Source organism: Hyaena hyaena, unplaced genomic scaffold, assembly GCF_003009895.1.
Source record: "Hyaena hyaena isolate Hyena2069 unplaced genomic scaffold, ASM300989v1 scaffold_556, whole genome shotgun sequence".
Classification (NCBI taxonomy): Eukaryota; Metazoa; Chordata; class Mammalia; order Carnivora; family Hyaenidae; genus Hyaena; species Hyaena hyaena.
In genome coordinates this window covers 437927-460575 of record NW_024081189.1, presented here as the reverse complement: position 1 = coordinate 460575, position 22649 = coordinate 437927, and the positions used below count along the sequence as shown (strand labels likewise).

The following is a 22649-nucleotide window of genomic DNA, read 5'->3' as shown; positions in this document are numbered from 1 at the left end:
TATGAAGTTAAAAAAGGAAGTCTCATCACAAACCTTACACTTGAAACATATGTACATGATAAAATATAATAAATATATAATACAATATTTTTATATACAAATATATAACAAGCATGAGTATATAACATAATTATCTATATAATTATGCATAATAATCTTACATACCTAATAATTATATATGTAACTATATATGAGATATATATATATATATATATATATATAACTATTGTCAGTGAAAAAAAATTTTCTCTGCCCTTCGAGGTCCTTGTAACCGGACTAAGAATTAAGCTGACATTAGACAGATCAACAGGAGAAAATCAAATTTAGTTTTGTATGTGCAGGAAATCCATACAAACATGAATTGCCAGTGACAAGTCAGGCAACATGGGACTTACGGGACACCCTGAGCTAAGGTGAGGCCTAGGGGTCCGGGGATAAGCAGGGGAAGAAGACAGGAAGGTGAGTGGAGAGGTTTGGAAAACAAAGGGTGTCCTTTTATGCAAATAAGTTTCTTAGGTAAGGAGGAATCTCTTTTAGTAGCTCCATCTGGTACAGGCTCTACCTTTCAATGTAAATTCAGGGAGTTGAAGGGGTGGTTAAGAGCTTTTCCTGAATCTGCTGGGTTTTGATTGCTTTTAACTCAAAATAATCGTCATTTTGAAGTAGCCCATCTTGGGGCAGCCTGAACTTGGCCCCTATAACACATATATTCATGTATACACACACACACATATATTTTTTAACCATGTAACTTCTAACCACATAAAAATTTTTATACAGAAAGTATAGCCAGGGGGCGCCTGGGTGGCTCAGTCAGTTAAAACTTCAAGTCTTAAACTTCTGGCTCATGGTCCTGAGATCAAACCCTGAGTCGGAGGAGCCTGCTTGAGATTCTCTCTCTACCTCTCTCTGCCCCTTCCTCACTGGCACATGTGCACACATGAGCGCTCGCTCGCTCTCTCAAAATAAATAAACATTAAAAAAAGAAAGTATAGCTAGAAGGAAATATACAAAATGTTTAGGGGAATATTTGAAAATTTGGTTATTTTTCTTCTCTTTTCTTTCCTTTTTCTTTCCTTTTTTTGTGTCTACAAATATGTGAATGAAACTGATCATTTAAATAAACAGTATTTTTAAGATTTTATTTTTTGATTAGTCTCTACACCCATTGTGGGGCTCAAACTCACGACCTCAAGATCAAGAGTCACATGCTCTACCAACTGAGCCAGCCGGGTGCCTCAAATGAATTTTTAAGCTTTGTTTTGGTTTTGTTTTTTTTTTTTAAGGAAGAAACTTACGCTTGCCTTAAATATTGCTGGAACATATATTTAGTTACTCAAGGATCAACTAATTACCTACCGAACAATAAATTACACTATGTTCAAAAAGACATAACCTGGTGGTAAAAAAAGGGATCGACAGAGGATTACTTCCATTGGGTCCTCAAACTTTCTAATTGATTAAGTTCTTCTTTCCAGTTTATCTCTAACACAGACATAAGACCCTGTGGGCATAGCATCCCCTGATGGGAACCCAAACTACCCCCTCCAGCACTGAGGACTGCCCCGAGCCAGGGAGACCCCATTCATGACTGTCCCTCAGACAATGATTGACCTGACCTTTACTGCCCACCTGCCTGTACCCACCAACCTTTGTCCCCCATTTCCTTTATATAAATCTAGAAGTATTTTCAGCACTTAGGAGACAGTCTTTGAGCGGTTAGTCCACCATCTTCCCGGTGTTGGCCTCATTGAAATAAATTCCTTTCTGGTTTCACCACCACTCATCTGTCTGCCTCCGGGTTTTGTCAGTGGCGAGTGTCCAAAGTCAGTCTGTGTTGGGTCCCGCAAACCACATGCTCTTGCACCCCTATGCCCTGGCTACAAGATAAGCAATCCAAAATGGAGTCACTGATGCTGCACCTCATGGCAGCGAACTAAGACTTACTGCCTAATCTCATTGCAGTTTCAGCCTCTCCTGGGAGTGTAACCTCTAACCAATCAACCTGGAATGACCTGGTCAGCACTGATGAATAAATCTGCCTGACAAAAACTTTCCATCCCTCTTTGGAAGACAACCTTACCTGAAACAATGCACTCTTTGCTAATAAGCTGCCATTTATTTCCCCCATTCTGCCTTTAAAAACCTTTCTTTTAAAAAAAAATAATAGATAAAAACCTTTCTTTTTCTACAGCTCTTCAGAGCTCCTTTCTATTTGCTAGATGGGATATTGCCTTATTCATGAATTGTTGAATAAACCAACTTTATCTTTAAATTTACTTAGTTGAGTTTTGTTGTTTAACAGATTTGGTGGCAGCCAGTGCCGAAGGAGACTTCCAACAACTTCAGAGACAATGAAAGTCAAAGGTATGATACCTGAAAATCCTTTCGAGTTTTTTTCTTGCTATTTCTGAGGGCCTCGGGTAAGTTCTCCTTCGTTCTGTTCTCTTGCAGGGAGCTCCTCATCTAAGTGACTTTCCACAGTTCCTCCATTTGTTTGGAATCCCTCTCTGAATTCTCTCCCTAACCTCCCAAACTTCAGGCTGGGAACTGATTGTGGTTACCAGATTGGGTCTTGAGTTGAACCAGGCCCAACTTAAAATCGGGATATTTGGGGCGCCTGGGTGGCTCAGTCGGTTGAGCATCCGACTTTGGCCCAGGTCGTGATCTCGCCATTCGTGAGCTCAAGCCCTGTGTCGGGCTCTGTGCCGATCACTTGGAGCCTTGAACCTGCTTCAGATTTTGTGTCTCCCTCCCTGTCCTTCCCTGCTCGCGCTCTGTCTGTCTCTCTCTCTCTCAAAAATAAACATTAAAAAATTTAAAAATATATATTAAGAAAAAAATCTGGATTTAGTCCAGGATCAGACTGGGTTCAACTTAAAAACCAGACTGGGTTTGGAACCAGACTGAGTTCAATTTAAACTGGGCAGGGTACACTGAGAGGCCTTGTTTTAAGTAAGGGCTATTGCTAATGGTTATCTTGGAGGCCAAAAAACAAACAAACAAACAAACAAAAGCTACAAAATTGGAGACCGTGGGTCACGCACTTAGAAGATGACAGAATGCCTGCCACTTCACTCAAAGGTTCCCATGTTACATAAGTCGGTTACAAAGCCGGTTAGATGGACACGAGGTCACCCGCCAACTTTAAGAGAATTTCCGTGCAACAAGGTACATTGTAAAATTCCACATAATTCCCAACCCAGGGGTGCAACCCTCTTAGGGTATTAGGTTGGCTCCAAGAGACCCAAATACTTACCAAAAACTGAGATCGTTAAAATTAAAACAGTTAAGGACACCACCTTCCAGCATACCTCCTGAAGGCAATCAGCAGAATCCTTAGACATAAAGTATGTCTAAGAACTAGGTTCCAGAAGCTATAGATAACTATGGCAAAATCTTGCTAAGTTTTTGTGTCCTGAGAACTGGGCTTCGTAACTGCGAGGCTGAGGGCTCTAAACTATGGCTAGACAGAAATGTGGGCTGTACGCTATTTGTGGCTAGATATGACTGGACCAACATGTGGGCTAAATTCTCCTTGTGGCTAGGTTCCTACCTAACTGCTTCCAGCCGTTTAATGTTTATTTATTTTTGAGAGAGAGAGAGAGAGATACAGAGTGTGAGTGGGGGAGGGGCAGAGAGAGAGGGAGACACAGAATCCGAATGAAGCAGGCTCCAGGTTCTGAGCTGTCGGCACAGAGCCAGACACGGGGCTCGAACTCACAAACTGTGAGATCAGGACCTGAGCCGAAGTCAGACACTTAACTGACTGAGCCACCCAGGTGCCCCTACAGTGACTATTTTGAAGAACATTCAAATTAGGTACGTCCATTTTTTTTTTTTAGAAAATATTTATTTAGTTTTGGGAGAGTACAAGCAGAGAAGGGGCAAAGAGAGGGGGACAGAGGATCCGAAGCGGGCTCTGTGCTGACAGGCGGACAGCAGCAAGCCCGATGTGGGGCTCGAATGCACAAAGCGTGAGATCAGGACCTGAGCTGAAGTGGGAGGCTCAACAGACTGAGCCAACCAGGTGCCCCTTAGCTAAGTTCACTTTTCAAAGTGCACTTAAATGGAAGGGTTTCCAAATCAAACAAACAGAATGGGAAACCTATTTTAATTGGCAGGCAGAAGCCTCCAAAGTGCTTCAAAATTCCAAAATAGCTCCAATGAAAGGCTGGCTGTGAAAGGCGAATGAAAACATTAAATATAAGAGGTACCTGAAACAAGACTGATATAAATCCCACTGCTTCCCTCTATCTTCCTTTATTTGAGTACTAATTCTAATAATCCTCTGTCTAAATAGTTTTTTTCTTTTCACTCTGCAAAGTCTATTAAACAATGTTAACTTTTAAAATAAGACTATCTGGGGCGCCTGGGTGGCTCAGCTCATTAAGCGTCCGACTTCGGCTCAAGGCATGATCTGTAGTTCATGAGTTCGAGCCCCGCGTCAGGCTCTGTGCTGACAGCTCAGAACCTAGAGTCTACTTAGGATTCTGTCCCCCTCTCTCTCTGCCCCTCCCCTGCTCAAACTCTGTCTCTCTCAAAAATAAATAAACATTAAAAACAAAAAGTTTTTAAATAAGACCACCCAAAGCTACAGGTGATCCTCTTTAGCTAGCTTTCAGTCTTTGGTCAAAGGCCAAACTACGGGCGATCGTTTAAAAATTTCCTAAACCCGCAGAGAACCATCAAAAATTTTTCTAAACGCATCATCTTCCAAGACTAATAGGTTGATAAAAAGGCAGAGGCTAGGATGAGAGGCCACTGGTGTGACTAAGCACTATCAGTGCTAAGTGAGCACTTACTTTGTTCTTTGTGAAAAGACTTTGGGACAAGACTAGAAAAACAAAATCCACCAAATTAGTGGCCTTGTAAACAATCCCATATGCACCCTCCAAGAAGGGAGGCCGTTTCATATGGGCCCCTTCTAGAGTTGATGAGACTCTGAGGAATTTTCTGGCAAAATGCTACACTATTCCCTTAAACTACAAAGGGGAAACTAAACATTCATGGAAAACCTTGGTGAATGTTAGTAGATACTTGAGCTGGACTCTAAACCCCACGTGGCCTATAGATGGGGCCCTGCGGAAGTTCATTAAAGCTGGCTAAGGGTGAGAATTCTTACCAGACTTGGCTTCCAGATCTTGATCAGTAGTACCCAGTAGAGGAAGGAAACCAAAATATCTTTTGCATCCTCTTTCTAATGTCTGAGTCCAGGGGTTGTTAAATATTCCCATGGATATTTACTGTTCGTCCCAGCTGAAAACTGATGAGATCTTTAAAGAGATTCTAAGCAGTCGGCTAAATTGGAAGCGGATACTCAGAACCTGATAGAAATTTGTTTTTATTAGGCCCTCTCCCCTAAACTAAAATAAAACTATGTACCTGGAGGAAAAGAAAAGCTTTCTAAAGCCTCTGTGGAAGGATTCCTAGAACTCTTAACAATAGGAAAACTAACCCAACGGTTTTGAGTTTCTTTTCAAGTTCTCATGACCTAAGACAATCTTCAGTGAATAAAAGCTAGTTTAAGCTGTTGTTTTAAATAAAATAGACATGTCCGTAGCGTTATCAACATTGAATGAATGTCATATAGACATACTAAACTTTTACTCCACCTGGCTTTACTAACCGAATAAGTACAAATTTGTCAGCCAGAAAAACAGCGTGAAATAATGAATGACTTTGTCTAATGTGTAATAACACTTTCATAATTAATCTAAACATAATTATCAAGAAAAAATGCTTTTAATAAGATGTAAATGGGATAAGTGTTTCTAGGTGATCTTTCCAGCAAATAGTTCCCAAAATCTTTTGGTTACTCAAAAAGTTAAAGTTTGAGCAAGTTAGGTTAAATGATGAGTTAAAACGAACATTAAATATCTAGGTCGTCTCCAAATGAAATAAAACACTGAAATATTACTAAAAATAGATTTATCTGCTTTAGGCTTCCTTTACAGAGGAACTAATGATACTTGGGCCCATTAGTAAACATGTTATGTGCCATACTGAAAAATTTACTATGAGAAAGCATATGTTTCTAAAAATTACAAAAAGTGTTTATTGGCCAAGCCACAGAATGCTAGTGTAAGAGAGAGTCCACAGTTGTTCACATCTTAATGTTCAGTAGAAAATAAGGCTTTTAAGGATTAAAAATTCTAGTATATGTAATCTAAAGTATTTAATTGAATTTACATGTATGTAAAACACATTTAGATAAAATATATGTAAATGAAAGCTACTAGAAATTATAGGGAGAGCATCTCTGTATACAAGGAAAGTAGAATCTGTATTTTCAGTAAGAAAGGTATGAGATGCATTTTGTTGAAGGAAAATAAATTAATTTTGTCCTAAAGTGAAGTTGGCGATTTCAGAATGGGAAAGAGTAAAAACAGGACAAAATCTGAATGTGAAAAAGAAATTCATACAGGGGCATCTGGCTGGCTCGGTGGGTAAAGCAGCTAACTCCTGATCTCGGGGTCCTGAGTTTGATTCCCACATTGGGTACAGAGATTACTAAAGAATAAAGAAAGAAAAAAATATATGTACAAAATAAAAAGCTTTACATAGCAACAGAAACCATCAGCAAAACAAAAAGACAACCTACTGAATGGGAGAAGATATTTGCAAATGATATATCCAATAAGCACTTAATATCCAAAATATATAAATAACTCATACAACTGAACACCAAGAAAACAAATAATCTGGTTTAAAAATGGGCAGAGGACCTGATTTTTCTCCAAAGAAGGTATTTTTCTGAAGAAGACATACAGATGGCCAACCTCAGTAATTATCAGGAAAATGCAAGTCAAAATCACCACGGGATATCACCTCAAACCAGTCAGAATGGCTAAAATCAAAAACACAAGAAACAAATTTTGGCAAGGATGTAGAGAAAAGGGAACCCCTCATGTACTATTGGAAGGAATGTAAATTAGTGCAACCCCTGTGGAAAACAGTACTTAAAAAATTAAAAAGAGTAATTCCACTTCTGGGTATTTACCCAAAAAAAGAGAAAACACTAATTTGAAAAGGTATATACACTCTTATGTTTCTTGCAGCAATATTTATATAGCCAAGATATAGAAGCAACCAAAGTGTCCACTGACAGATGAATGGATAAAGAAGTAGTATATCTATATCCATATCTATATCTATATATTTATATCTCTATCTCTATCTATGTCTATGTCTGTCTATCTATCCATCTATCTGCAGTGGAATATTACTCAGCCATAAAAAAGAATGAGAGCTTGTCACTTGTAACAACATGGATGGAGCTAGAGGGCGTTATGTTAAATAAAATAAGTCAGAAACAAAAAGCCAAATACCATATGATTTCACTCATATATGGAATTTAAGAAACAAAAAATAAAGAATAGAAAAGAGATGAACCAAAAAAAACCAGACTCTTAACTACAGAGTTGTTACAGATGGTAACCAGAGGGGAGGCAGGTGGGGGGATGGGGGAAATAGGTGAAGGGGATTAAGAGCACACTTATCACGATGAGCACTGAGTAATGTACAGAATTGTTGAATCACTATATTGTACACCAGAAACTAACATAACAGTGTATATTAACTATACTGAAATTACAACACGTGTTTTCTTTATGCTGTATTTGTATAGGTATATGTTATAAGTATTCCAGAAATTGTATAAAATTCCTAAAGTCTGATATATCCTTTATAATAGTATATTATATTATATATGTATAATATATATGTATGCCTACATATGTATAATACTATCATCACAATTCTCATTATCATTTTAAAATTGGTGTGTCTTAGGGATGCCTGGATGGCTCAGTCATTTAAGCGTCTGACTCCTGGTTTGGCTCAGATCATGATCTCACAGTTTGCGAGTTCAAGCCCTGAACTGGGCTGTGTGCCCAAAGTGCAGGGCCTGCTTGGGATTCTCTCTCTCCCCACCTCTCTCTCTGCCCCTCCCCTGATCGTGCTCTCTCTCTTCCTAAAAATAAATAAATAAACTTTAAAAATAAAATAAAATATAAGATAAAATAAAATTTGTGTCATAGGAGTAATCAAATTTTCTGTCAATTCTATTATAATGAACTGTAATCAGATCTTTAACAATGGGGATTTTAAAAAGTCTTTTGTCATTAACAGTTATTTTACTCAGGGGTGCCTTGGTGGCTCCGTCCATTAAGTGTCCAACTTCAGCTCAGGTCATGATCCCACGGTTCGTGAGTTCGAGCCCTGCATCAGGCTCTGAGCCTGGAGCCTGCTTCGGATTCTGTGTCTCCTCTCTTTTTCCCTACCCCGTGCTCTCTCGCTCTCTCTCTGTCTCAAAAAATAAACATTATAAAAACAGTGATTTTACTCAAAGTCTTTTACAAAAGTATTCCTGCCAAAGTGTCATCTTCAAGGATATTCATAGAATGAACTCTGGTAAACACAGATTTCTAATAGATCTAAGATCATGAAAATGGACTGGATAAGAATTTCCAGAATTAATGATATAATCGGATCCTAATTGAAAAGAATGATTACAATTATTATGACTCCTTGTTTGAAACATTGCTGGCTCCTTAGTGTTTTATTTTTCCAAATTTGAGGACATTTTTTCTTTTATTTAGGACTTACAATAATTTGGCCAAGTAGACTTTTGTAAACAAGGATGGCACCTGCACTTTTTCTCCCACCTGATTCCTCCACAATCCAGAGATTCTTGGGTCTTTTCTTGGCAAAATAGTTATTTACATAAGTTTGATAAGATTCTGTTTCCCTTGTAATGGGGCACGATTAGAAACACTGGTTATTTTACCAAGGTGTTGCCTGAAATGTCACAGTATTTTTGAAATGTGATATTCGACAGAGATGTGTGCAGACTCAAAAATGGCCAGAGGGGTTTAAAAAAACTAAGGTTGACTTTATGAAGCCAATACAGCCTTTGGAAAAATCAGCCTGGTCCATTTTTCATGAGGTTTCAGCAAAGCAGCCTTCCAAGGAGCTTACATGGTCAATCGCTATTCTTGCTGCACTTTCGTAAGTAATCATAGCGTACTTAGGGCAAACAAATTGTCTTTGGTGAAAAAGAGGGGGGATAATTATAATAAGAAGAATGATGTTAGCACCTTTTTTGATATTAGATTCTAATCCTCTTAAATGCCTTAAGATTTGGTTGTATCCCTGTAGCCGAACCGGGTCCTGAATTCTTCGGGTTTCCTCAAATATCTGGCTCTAACTTTTCGAACGAACATTTCCAAGTGTCTCCCATCCTTCAAGTTTGGAATCACTCAGAACAAAGGCTGCCCTTGAATCTCCTTGGAAAAGGACTAGATCAGGTCTTCCTCCCTAACCTAGAGATGGCAGCTGAAGTTCAGGGACTTGAACCTCGGATAATGTATTTCACGAATTTCAGCTAAAGGAGTCTCTACCTGGACAGTTCACACAGCTGGAGACTTGAAAATCAAACTGGTTAGTAAAAGAAGTAGTTGACATAAAGGCCAAGACCCTAGATCAAGACTTCACACCTTAACTGAACAGGACACTGTTCCTTTCGTCTCTTTCTTCCCTTTAGAGTGTCATCGGCCCGAAAAGAGAATGCCATCATCTGTAGCAGCCAGGCAGTTGCTAAGGAGGGTACTCCAACTTTCTAACAACTGTTGGGCTTGCACAATGCTCCTGCTTCAGTTTCTCTAGAACAGACTCAGCCCCCTCACTCTCGCGTCACACTTTTTCACCTAGGGATCGATTTCCTCATCTCTGGTTAACAACTCCAAACGCAGAGAACCTTGAGTCCAGGCTTTATACCGAGAAAGGAAAACAAAGCAAAGGTAATCAGAAAAAACCCACCTGAGGGTGCCTGGGTGGCTCAGTCAGCGAAGCGCTTAAGTGTCCGATTCTTGATCTCTGCTCAGGTCATGATCTCGGGGTTCATGAGTTTGGGCCCTGAATCAGGCTCTCTGCTGTCAGCACAGAGCCCGCTTTCGATCCTCTGTCCCCTTCTCCCTCTGCCACTCCCCAACCCATTCTCTCTCTCTCTCAAAAATAAACATTAAACAAAGAAAGAGAGACTAAAACCACTTGTGTGGTTTATAGACCCTTAGATTTTACTTACTTGCCCCCACGGCTGTACCAGAGGCTGACTGAAAATTAGCTCCCTTTGGCGGGTCCCAACTTCCCTGTTTAGGAATAAACGTAAATAAGAATGTGATCAGGAACCTCTCGTTAAATCTTGAAAATATTACAAACTCTGTTGCTAACGCAATAGCTGTCTGACAAAAATCCTTCATCCTTCTGGCCAAAAGTGTTCTTGTGGGTGGGGCTAGCCCTTGATTATGTTTTTAGCGGCACAAGGAGGTGTCTGTGCTGTGTCCAATCCCCCCTCTTGCACCTGGATTAGCACTTCTGGGCAAGCTGGAACTCAGTTGCATAAGCTCACTGAGCAAGCCACTCGGCTTAAGAAGGTGACTCCTTCAATGGGGTCTTTCTCTGGCTCAGTTGATTTTCATTGGTTTGGGTCTCGGAGCCCATGGCTTTGACGTGCACTCCAGACATCGGTAATTATCTCGCTTGTAATAATCGTAGCCATCTCCTTGGTGCGGTGTATTCTCTCAAACACCTAAATGCGTGTTTGCGGCCGCTAACCACCAAGAAAAAATGACCTCCCAAAAACTGGAGCGCCAGAAAAAGAACGAAGAAAATGACCAACTAAAAAATTGTGAGCCTGAAGTCGTGACCTGTGAGTACCACAGAGTCAGCAAAATCGTGCTGACCTGTGAGTACCACACAAAGAATCAACAAAAACAGGGAGAACTTGAGAGGTGGCTGGAAGTGGCACTAAAGCCTTACAGTTTGGTCACATGTCTCGGCTTAGCTAACAGTTTGATCAAAGGGGCTGGGGATTGTTAAAAAAGAGACAACCGGTCCCAAATGGGGTCACTTATGCTGTCTCCCACTTCACCAAACGGAGACTTGCTACCTAATCTAATTGAAGTTTCAGCCTCTTCCAAGAATATAATCTTTTTAAAAATTTTATTTACTTATTTTGAGAGAGAGAGAGATAGAGTGTGAGTGGGGAAGGGTCAGAGAGAGAGGGAGACACAGAATCCAAAGCAGGCTCCAGGCTCCGAGCTATCAGCACAAAGCCCGATGCAGGGCTTGAACCCACAAACCATGAGATCACAACCTGAGCAGAAGTCAGACGCTTAACTGACTGAGCCACCCGGGCACCCCAATTTAGCATCAGAATCTTGATCTCCACTCAGGTCATGATCTCATGATTTGTGAGTTCAACCCCACTTCGGGTTTTGCCCTGACATCACGGAGCCGGCTTGGGATTCTCTGTCTCCCTCTCTCTCTGTCCCGCCCCCTACCCCGACAAAATAATTAATTAATTAATTAATTAATTAAGATAATTTGTTATGATACTTTGCCAGAGAAATTTGCCTAAGAAACAATAGTTAAGTGTATGTAAATTAGTACCTAATTTTGTAGGTACCATAGTGCTTAATCTCCATTCTAGGTACATAAGATCTATGTTGCTCTCACTCCTCTAGGTGGGAATGGTTACCTATTTTTTTCTTTTGCTATCATTTCTGCCTGTTATTTTATTTTTATATCTAAAAAATTTTTTTTAATGTTGTATTTATTTCTAGGAGAGAAAGAGAGAGACAGCGTGAGCAGGGGAGGGTCAGAGAGGGAGGGAGTCACAGACTCTGAAACAGGCTCCAAGCTCTGAGCTGGCTGTCAGCACAGAGCCCGACGCGGGGCTCGAACCCACGAAATGCAAGATCATGACCTGAGCGAAAGTCAGACGCTTAACCGACTAAGCCACCCAGGCGCCCCGCTGCCTGTCACTTTAAAATCCCGAGGGACTGATAATGGTCTCTGAATCATACGACTGCAATAATTGGCCAGAGAAGTCACCATGCATTTGTTTCTCCGATAGCCTCAGACTTAGAAGGAACCTCAGAGATCATTGAATGCGGCCCACCGAGGCAGTCAGTAATTTAGCCTCCACGGTTCCAGTGTCGGGACCTCCGTTCAAGGCGGTTTATCCCATTGCAGTTTGCCCCACTACTGTCGTTTAATTATTGGAGTGTCTCTGCAGTGAGGGGAAATCAGTTTTCCCAGAACGGGCTCGTGCTGCCCTCTAGTGCTGCACAAAGTGATCATTTTGCTCCCTCTTCCTAGGATTATTTGAAACTGGCTATGGTCCCCTGAGATTTCTACAGGCTAAATATGTACAATTTCTTCAATAGTGCTTCACAGGACATGATTCAAATCTCACACATTTAGCTGAGTTCCTTTGTTTCTTTTTCTTAAATTCTTTTTTACAAAATGATTGATTTATTTATTTGGGGAGAGAGATTCTGAGAAGCAGAGTGCGAGAGAGTGAGAGGGAGACACACAATCTGAAGCAGGATCCAGGCCCTGAGCTGTCAGCACAGAGCCCAACCTGCGGCTCGAACCCATGAACCACCCATGAACTGCGAAATCATGACCTGAACCGAAGTCAGACACTTAACCGACTCGGCCTCCCAGGCGCCCCCTGAGTTCCCTAGTTTGTCAGTTAATATCAGTGGCCAGTACTAAAGCAAAATTCAATGCATTATTTCTCCTATGCTGGATGTTTGATTGATGCCAACAAGAACAGCATTCTTAGTTGAATGGGACTAACTCTGGCTGCCTTACGAATGGAAGGAATTTACTCAAAGTCAGTTGGGTAGCTCAAGAAATAGCTAGAGACTCCAGAGAATGAGGCTCAAGAAAAAGGACAGGAACCAAGAATGGCTAGAAATTCAGAATTGCTGGGGCACCTGGATGGCTCAGCGGGTTAAGTGTCCAACTTCAGCTCAGGTCATGATCTCACGGTTGGTGAGTTCAAGCCCCATGGCAGGCTCTGTGCTGACAGCTCGGAAGCTTGGAGCCTGCTTCAGATTCTGTATCTCCCTCTCTCTCTGCTCTTCCCACTCCCTGGCTCATGCTCTGTCTTTCTTTTGCTCTCAAAAATAAACATTAAAAAAAAACTTTAAAAAACAAAAAGGAAATTCAAAATCGCAACTAAAATCACACCTCAAGATTAATCTGATGAGGTCACCAGCGCCACACACTGCTGCAGGAATCACAGCATGACCACTGCTGCCCCTAGAGACTGACTACTGTGACCAGAATGACTTCTACACGGTCCCTGCTTCGGTGTTCTACTAATACTAGATGCCATGCAGGCCAAGTCTAGGTCATTTGTCTCCGCTCTGTTTCTTAGAAATTTTCTTGGTTGGTGATTGGAGACAGGCTCTGCCTCCCGATAAGATTCTAATGCTGAGCAATCCCTATCAAAATAACAACAGCAGTCTTCACAGAGCTACAACAAACAATCCTAAAATTTGTACGGAACCAGAAAAGACCCCGAATAGCCAATGCAATCTTGATAAAGAAAACCAAAGCTCCAGGTATCACAATCCCAGATTTCAAGCTGTATCACAAAGCTGGAATCATCAAGACAGTATGGTACTGGCACAAAAAGAGACAAATAGATCAATGGAACAGAATAGAAAACCCAGAAATGGACCCACAAACGCATGGCCAACTCATCTTTAACAAAGCAGGAAAGAATATCCAGTTGAAAAATACTCGTCTCCTCAGCAAATGTGCCTGGGAAAACTGGACAGCGACATGCAGAAGAATGAACCTGAACCACTTGCTTACACCGTACACAAAAATAAATTCAAAATGGATGAAAGACCTAAATGTAAGACAGGAAGCCATCCGAATCCTAAAGGAGAAAACCTCTTTGATCTCGGCCACAGCAACTTCTTACTCAATACGTCTCTGGAGGCAAGGGAAAACAAAAGGAAAAATGAACTATTGGGACCTCATCAAGACAAAAAGCTTCTGCACAGTGAAAGAAACAATCAGCAAAACTAAAAGGTAACTGACAGAATAGTAGAAGATATTTGCAAATGACATATCGGATAAAGGGTTAGTATCCAAAATCTATAAAGTGCTTATCAAACTCAACACCCAAAAACCAAATAATCCAGTGAAGAAATGGGCAGAAGACATGAATAGACACTTCTCCAAAGAAGACATCCAGATGGCTGACAGACACATGAAAAAATATTCAACATCACTCATCATCAGGGAAATACAAATCAAAACCACAATGAGATACCACCTCATGCCAGTCAGAATGGCTAACACTAACAACACGGGAAACAACAGAGGTTGGCGAGGATGCAGAGAAAGAGGATCTGTTTTGCACTGCTGGTGGGAATGAAAACCGGTGCAGTCACTCTGGGAACCAGTATGGAGGTCCCTAAAAATTAAAAATAGAACTACTCTGTGACCCAATAATTGCACTACTAGGTATCTATCCAAGGGATACAGGTGTGCTGTTTCGAAGGAGCACATGCACCCCAATGTGTATAGCAGCACTACCAACGATAGCCAAAGTATGGAAAGAGCCCTCAAGCCCATGGACGGACAAATGGATAAAGAAGATGTGGTGATATATACAACGGAGTATTATTCGGCAATCAAAAAAAAAATCTGTCCACTTGCAGCTATGTGGATGGAACAAGAGGGTATTAAGCTAAGCAAAGTTATTCAGTCAGAGAAAGACAAATATCACATGACTTCACTCATATGAGGAATTTAAGATACAAAACAGATGAACATAAGGGACGGTAAGCAAAAATAATATAAAAACACGAAGGGGGACAAAACATAAGAGACTCTTAAATATAGAGAACAAACAGATGGTTACTGGAAGGGTTGTGTGGGGGGGGGGATGGGCGTAAATGGGTAAGGGGCATTAAGGCATCTACTCCCAAAATCATCATTACACTATGAAGGGACTTCATTTGCTGAGCAGTTGACTAATGTTTTAAAAGCGTCATTTTAGCCTCTGTGTGGAAAATAAACATAAGAGCCATGACAGAATTACGAAAATTAGGTAGGAAGCCACTTCAGTAATGGAGGCAAGAAATGACGGTGGCTTGAATCAAGATGGTAATGGTCAAGGTGGTGAGAGATGGTGAGATTCTGGCTATATTTTGAAGATAGAGTTCACAGCATTTGCAGATAGGTTGGATCTGGGGTACGATAGAAAAAAGTCAAGAATGACTTCAAATGCTTTGTTCCGAGCATAAAGAAGTATGCAAACAGACTCTTAAGTATAGAGAACAAACTGAGGTTGCTGGAGGGGAGGTGGGCGGGGGGATGGGTTAAATGGGTGATGGGGATTAAGGAGGGCACTTACTGTGACAAGCACTGAGAGTTGTCTGTAAGTAACGAATCACTCAACTCTACACCTCAAGCTAATATTAACTGACTGGAATTTAAATAAAAACTTAAAAAAGGATAAAAGAAAAAGAAAGGAGCTGCCGTTTAATGAAATGGGACAATGCGTAGGAAGGGCAGGCTTTGTGAGGTAAGATAAGAATTTGGTTTGGGGGCGCCCGAGTGGCTCAGTCAGTTAAGCGTCTGATTCTTGGTGTCAGCTTAGGTCACGATCTCACTGTTCATGAGATCGAGCCTCACACTGGGTTCTGCACGCTACAGCACAGACCCTGCTTGGGATTCTCTCTCTCCCTCTCTCTCTCTCTGCCCCTCCCCTGCTCTAGCACACATGCCTGCTCTCCCTCTCTCAAAATAAATAAACTTTTGTTTTAAAGAATTTGGTCTTGAAAAATTAAGACCACTGTGTATCTGAGCAGATATGTTGAGTAGGTATATCAGTTATACAAACCTTCAGTGGAGAGGTCTGAGCTAGAGATTCAAACTTAGCAGACGTCAGTGTCTAGCTGCTGTTGAAAATCATGAGACTGGATGAGATCATCAAGGCAGTCTAGGTAAATACAGAAACTGTCTAAGGCCTGGGCTTTGGCTCTGGTGGGTAAAGCAATGGTCCTCAAAACATGGTCCCCTAGACCAGTAACATCAGCATCACATGGGAACTTGCTAGAAATACACATTTTTCTTCCCTATTCCTGACCGACTGAAATCAGAATCTCTGGGGGGTAGAGCCCAGCAAGCTGGGTTTTAGTAAGGTGATTCTAACGTCTGCTAAAGTTTGAGCACCAGTGGTTTAGAGGTCAGGACAATGAGGAGGAACCAGAAAAGAAAACGTAAATGGAGCAGCCGGTAAGGTAGAAGGAAGCCCGGGAAAGCATAAGTCAAGTGAACAAAGCATTTCAAGGAGGAAAAAGTAATCAACTACATCAAATCCTGCTGGTGTATCAAATAAATTAACCAGTTCCGGTCTTTTGGGAGGGCAAACTATACTTCACACTGTTGACCTTCACTGGATGCTTCTAATAAATCCTCTTTTTTGTTTAACCTGGTTGCATTAGGCTTCTGTTATTTCCAACCAAAAGATCCTTGACTAAAAAACCCTCAAATGTTCTACAATTGATTTAGAGAAACAACATTTTTTATGTTTATTTTTGAGAGAGAGAGAGAGAAAGAGAGAGAGAGAGTGGGGGTGGGGTGGGGGAGGGGCAGAGAAACGGAGGGAGACACAGAATCTGAAGCAGGCTCCAGGATCTGAGCTGTCAGCACAGAGCCCCACACTGGGCTCCAACTCATGAACCCCCTAGATCTTGACCTGAGCCGAAGTCGGACACTTAACCAACTGAGCCACTCAGGTGCCCCTCTTTTTTTTTTTTTAATTCTAAGTTTATCTATTTATTTTTGAGATAGAGAACATGCATGTGTGCACATGCAAGCAGTGGAGGGGCAAAGAGAGAGGTAGAGATAGAATTCCAAGCATGCTCTGTGCTGTCAGCTCAGAGCCCGATGTGGGGCTCCATCTCACAAACCATGAGTTCCTGACCTGAGCTGATACCAAGCGTCAGACGCTTAACTGACTGAGCCACCCAGGTGCCAGAGGATTAAACGGAGGAATATTTGTAAAGATCTTAGAATGGTGACTGGCAGGCAGCAAATGTTATATGTGTTCATGAAATAAAAAATAATAAATTGCTCAATCTTCAACTTAGGGCCTGTTAAAAGTCTGCTGAAGGTTAGGAAAATAACCAACCAGCTCTTAATTACTGAATTTAATGAATTCTCTAGTCCTTAGCTAACTTGATCATTCAGCAATACTCGACCTGGTGTACCACTAGGTTCTTCTTCGAATTTTCCCTTTATTTCCTGGATGCTTCTTTGCTGGTTCTTCCCATAGCTCTCTGATCTTGTCTACTCAGTTTCCTTTGTAATTTCTTTGGGATTCTGTCTTTGGTCCACTTCCCTTCTTACTCTATAATGCAATCAATCTGATATTTTAAATAAATGCTCCAAACCCTTTGTATAAAAACCACTCCATAATCTATTCTCTGCCAATCTCTTCAGATTCCTATTTCAGTACTTCACCACATGAAGTGGCTTGAACTTTTCAGAGTGCTGGTAGTGATACTTCCTCTGTCAGGAAATACCCTTCCCACCCTTAAAATTACTCCCTAACTTTTCAAGTCTTAAAAGAATTTTTCTTGATACCTTTGGTGATTTTCTCCTGTAAGTCTCATATATATTTTATAGATACCTGCGTCCTCAGAGACTAACACAGTAAGGAGCTCAGTAGTTACTGACAGACCGAATTATAGCATCTAAGTTAATATTTTACATGTGTTTACTGTCTTCACCAACTGTATGGGCCCTGAGAAAAAGATTTACTTATTAATCCTCAGGATTTGGGTGCTAAGGAATGACTTCAATACAACAAATAGTTCATAATTTACATTTTTACAATAATTTCAGATATTTATGCTGTCATTTCTGTAACACATTTTCAGCTCTCAAAATGTATTGGTTTTATTTTTATTTCCTCTGAAGAACCAGTGACACCCAGGATTATTCTAACACTTAAAAATAGCATATCCTGAGCAGTATTAAGCTGATAAGAAGAAAGATTACATTTTTTTCCCTTAAGAAATGTCATGGATACATCTTTAGGGAAGTCATCAAAAAGTATGTGGTACCTCAAGCCTGTGGGGGAACCCTAACTGCTAAATTTGTAGTAGCTCTTCAAATCTTAGGGAAGCACGGAACCCATCACATAGAGAACACGATGTTCTCTTCACCAAGAATGCCAACGGCAAAGAGGACAAACGGGTTTTTCTGAGTTATGAAAGGCGAAGGTCAAGGTGTCACAGAAGAAAAAGAGTTGTTCCTGATAGGATGGGGGATGCACAAGACAAGAGACGATTTTTAGAAAGAGCAGAAAAGAAATGCGAGCGTACTTTTTTTAATGAGCCAAGCTCAAGTTCATATCAGGGGAGCTCTGTGGGGGCAGGGGTGGTAATTGCTAAGCTCCACCCCTTGAGCCTTAGCAACAGTGAAGGAAAGGACTGTGATTGGGTGACAAATATCCCCAGACTCTTAAGGAGCAGGCAGAGCTCGCACTCACTGCGCAAGCTTAGCCGAGAGCCGCGTGCAGCTGCACGAAGAAGATGGCTTCGCTTCTCAACGCAACACCCTCTGAAATTGTCCCGAAAGAAGCTAACACTGAGATGATGGACTTTATAGATATATCTTTAGGTACGTAGACCCCAGACTCTAGCCCCAGCTAGTCGGGGCTCCCCAGTTTTGGACAGAAGACCTCAAGTGGTGCTTGAGGCAAACACCGCTGGGCCACACGAGGCTTGCACGCCATGCGCCATTCTGGGCCCACAGGGGTGCAAAGCCCGGACCTTTCTGCCCCCATTTTCTCTGAAGCGGGCGAAAGCTGATAGAAATTGTGTGCAGCGCGACTGCCGCAAAGGGTCGGGCTGGGGGGAATAAAAAAACCAGCTCTCTGCATGTATTTTCTTAAGGGTGGAGAGCAAGCTACCTGCCCCCTTCACATGTGGGGCCACGTGAGTCTGGAAATCACTCTTGGAAGTCCGAGAGCCTCTCACAAATTACTGCTTTCCAGGGACTAGTTTCCAAAGGGGGATAATGGGCAGCAAGACTAGGCAAAGGGGTGGTTTACCTGCTTGCTTGCTTCTTGGTTGGTGCTTATGTGCCACAGATCACCTTTCCTCTCCGCTGGCACTCCCGAACCCGCTAGCCTCAGACCCCTTCACGATTAGCACCCACTTTGGAAATGGGGGAGAGGGGCAGACTTCATAAATGAGGGTTGGAGAGCTGAGCAGGGAGCTCCAAACTTAGAAATGGCTGAATGGCTGCAGTGCGGGCGCAGTGGGGGAAGGGGAGATGCGGAGGGTGGGGGAGGGAGATACGGGAGGGGGAGGGGAAATGTGGGAGGGGAAGTGGGGGGAATATGCGGGGGGGGAGATGCGGGCGGGATATGCGGGAGGGGAGGGGAGATGCAGGGGTTGCAGAGGTGGGGGTGGGGTGGGGGAAACAGGGAGGGAAGTGGGGGGGGAAGTGTGCCCCAAAAATGAGGTGGGTAGGGACAGGGAGGGCGTACGTTACTAGTAGAGGCCCAGCCGTGAAGGCCAAGAAGAGCCGGAGATGCAAATACTAGACACGCGCAGAGCAGAACACGTGGGGGATTTAGCGATGAGTCGCCTAGAGTAGGAGAAAAGAGACGCGGGCGGGGGCTTCCAGAAATAAGCAGGGAAAGCAGAGCAAGGAGGGGGGACCTTAGTGGGGAGGGAGAACTAAGAAAAGCCCACGTTAGAAGTGGGGTTGAAGAGGAGCAAAAGACCTTAGAAATGGAAGGAGTCGAGGACGGATGCAAGACCCTAGAAGCGGGGTGGGGGTGGGGGGCAGTGAGGGTGGAACTTTGAAATGCGAGGGCACCAAGCGGGGAGAGCTGACCTTATTAGAAGTGGGGAAGGGGGGGCTTGAGAAATGAGGAAGGAGCTGGGGTGTTCAGGTCTAAAATCTGAGACGGGGAGCATTGTGAGGGCAATCTTTGGAAGCCAAGAGAAGAGGAGCCCGAAAAGAATGGACGTTGGCAATGAGAGCAAAGGAGCCGATAGGGAGGGCAGCCCTCCCAAACCAGCCAGGGAGGATCCTGTAAGCGGCCGGGAGCAGGCGGAGTGGACCTTCCAAATGTGGGTGAAGGCGCGGACTTCTGAAATGCAAGAGAATGGTTTGCCTTTTTATTGTATTCGTTTTGTGGTGTTTTTTTTTTATTACATATTGTGGCCACTAGACCCTTCTCAGATATGCAATTCACAGATCCCTTCTGTATTGCGCGTGCGCTTTTTACTTTCTTGAGAGTGTCCTTTGAAATCCAAGCATGTTTACTTTTGATGAAGTCCAATTTATTTTTTTTTCTTTTGTCGTTCATGATTTGGTATCATAGCTAAGAAAGTATGAAGGCTTACCTCTATGTTTCCCTCTAAGAGTTTTCCGGTTTGGCCTTTGGCATTCACTTCTTGATCCGTTTTGAGATGATCTTTTGCTAATGGTGTGAGCTAAGATCCAGCTTCATTCTTTCCCACGTGGATATCCAGTTGTTCCAACATCATTTGTTTAAAAAAAAAAAAAAAAAAAGACTATTGTGTCCCCTATTGGATGGTCTTGATGGAATTGGTTTCTTTTTATTTATTTTTTAATTTTCTAATGTTTAGTTATTTTTGAGACAGAGACAGTGCCTGAGTGGGGGAGGGGATTTGCTTCTGTTTGCGGATATTCTGTTCCACAGCCTTGCCAAGCTTGTCTATTAGGTCTAGTGTGTGTGTGTGTGTGTGTGTGTTTCTTTAGGATTTTCTTCATATAAGATAACGGCATCTGAAAATATAGATATTTCCACTGCTTTCCTTCAAATCTGGTTGCCTTTGATTTCTTTTGCTGGACTAATTCTCTTGGCTCGAATTTCCAGCGAATTGTGAAATAGATGGGCTGAGAGTGGACATCCTTGACTTGTTTCTGATCTTAGGGGGAACGTTTTCAGTCTCACGCCGTTAATCATCATTTTAACTGTGGGTTTTTTCCGGATGCTTTTTATAAGGTTGAGGAAGTTTCCTATTCCCCGCCACCACCCCCCACCCCTTACCTCTGAGGGAGAATGGCCCAGAATAGTACCTAAGACATTTTCTTGCTTTTTTCCCTTTAAAGTGTTTTTAACATCTATTTCATGATGGGTGTCAATAAGCTTTACAATCCCTCTGGATTCCAGACTGCAGAGTCTGGCTTCTTGCCCTCCACCACAGGCTCCAATGTGAGTTCTGAAATATTTTGTGGCATTAAAATAACTTTTATTTTTTATTTTATCTTATTTTATTTTATTTTATTTTATTTTATTTTATTTTATTTTATTTATTTGAGAGAGAGACAGAATCTCAAGTAGACTCCAAGCTCGGTGCGGAGCCTGATGCGAGGCTCAATCTCACAACACTGGGATCAGGACCTGAGCCGAAATCAAGAGTTGGCTGCTCAACTGACTGAGCCACCCAGACACCCCTGAAATGACTTTTGGAAAAGAATATTTGGTCACTGGGCAGGGCTGGGGCTATGGTGAGCCAGATGAAATCCTTGCCAAAGGTGCAGAATTTACGGAGGCAATAAAAATTTGATGATTGAGATAATATTTTTAATGAGATGTTTTAAAAAATCAAATGGATAGCTTCAGCTTTTTAGCTGGTCATGTATTTCTGTAAGTAAAGGAACTAGAATGAAGCAAGTGGGGCAAGATTCCATGCACAGGATCTGCTCTGATTTCTGTTGTTGATATTGTATTCATCAGGGATTGTTCTTGCATTGATTAATTTTAAATTTTTAATGTTTATTTATTTTTGAGAGAGAGAGAGTGGGAGGGGGCAGAGAGGGAGAGAAGGAAACACAGAATCTGAAGCAGGCTCCAGGCTCTGAGCTGTCAGCACAGAGCCCGACGTGGGGCTCAAACCCACGAAACATGAGATCATGATCTGAGCCAAAGTCAGACGCTTAACCAACTGAGTCACCCAGGTGCCCCTAAGAAATGTTTGTAAAGATTTTATTTTTAAGTAATCTCTATACCCAGTGTGTGGCTCAAACTCACAACCCCGAGGTCGAGAGTCGAATGCTTTACCAACTGAGCCAGCCAGGTGACCCGCGTTGATTTTTATTTTTTAAAATATTGTGTTAAATACTGAGGGTTTTGTTTTGTTTTTTTGGAGCGGCCTAAAAATTATGCGTGAGGTGAGTGCCTCATTTGCCTTACTGTAGGCTCTGCCCCGTCCCCAGGAGCGTGAATGGTGAGGACATCCCAGAGCCAAGGAGAATCTGTAGCACTGAGGTCAAACCTAATTTCCTGTGCTTTTTTTTTTTTTTTTTTTTGCTGTTGATTTCATTGTCTTATACTCTTAAACACTGGTTCCCCAGATCCATATTTATACCATTTCAGACAGACGAGAGTACAGGTTTTGAGTTTTTCAAGGGGAACAGGCAAAACTGGTTAGTCATGAAAGGCCCTTCCAGTGTGAAGCCAAGAAAAATACATCGTAAGGGAGGAAATACATGTGGCTTCTATGAGTTGATGAGAAATCCATACTTTTCCAGTAAATTTGCCCATGATTTTATTAAACTTGTCTTTGGATAGCTGCATATGTACATTAGAAAAGCAACTTTGGGAGCGTCTGAGTGGCTCAGTCGGTTAAGCTGCAGACTCTTGATTTCAGCTCAAGTCATGAGCTCACAGTTCGTGAGATTGAGCCCCACATGGGACTCCGAGCAGACAGTGCACAGAAACTGTTACTGATTCTCTCTCTCCCTCTCTCTCTGTCCCTCCTCTGCTTGCA

The 22649-nt window shown here is 42.0% G+C and overlaps 1 protein-coding gene across 1 annotated transcript in view; it reads left to right on the top strand.

The window, feature by feature from the left end:
- LUZP4 (leucine zipper protein 4) overlaps window positions 1-22649 on the top strand; it is a 77557-nt gene that overhangs the window by 25224 nt on the left and 29684 nt on the right. Inside the window, exons 3-4 of the mRNA XM_039256080.1 lie at window positions 2306-2367; window positions 9548-9609. Coding sequence (XP_039112011.1) covers window positions 2306-2367; window positions 9548-9609 — 124 coding nt within the window. The remainder of the gene's footprint in view (window positions 1-2305; window positions 2368-9547; window positions 9610-22649) is intronic.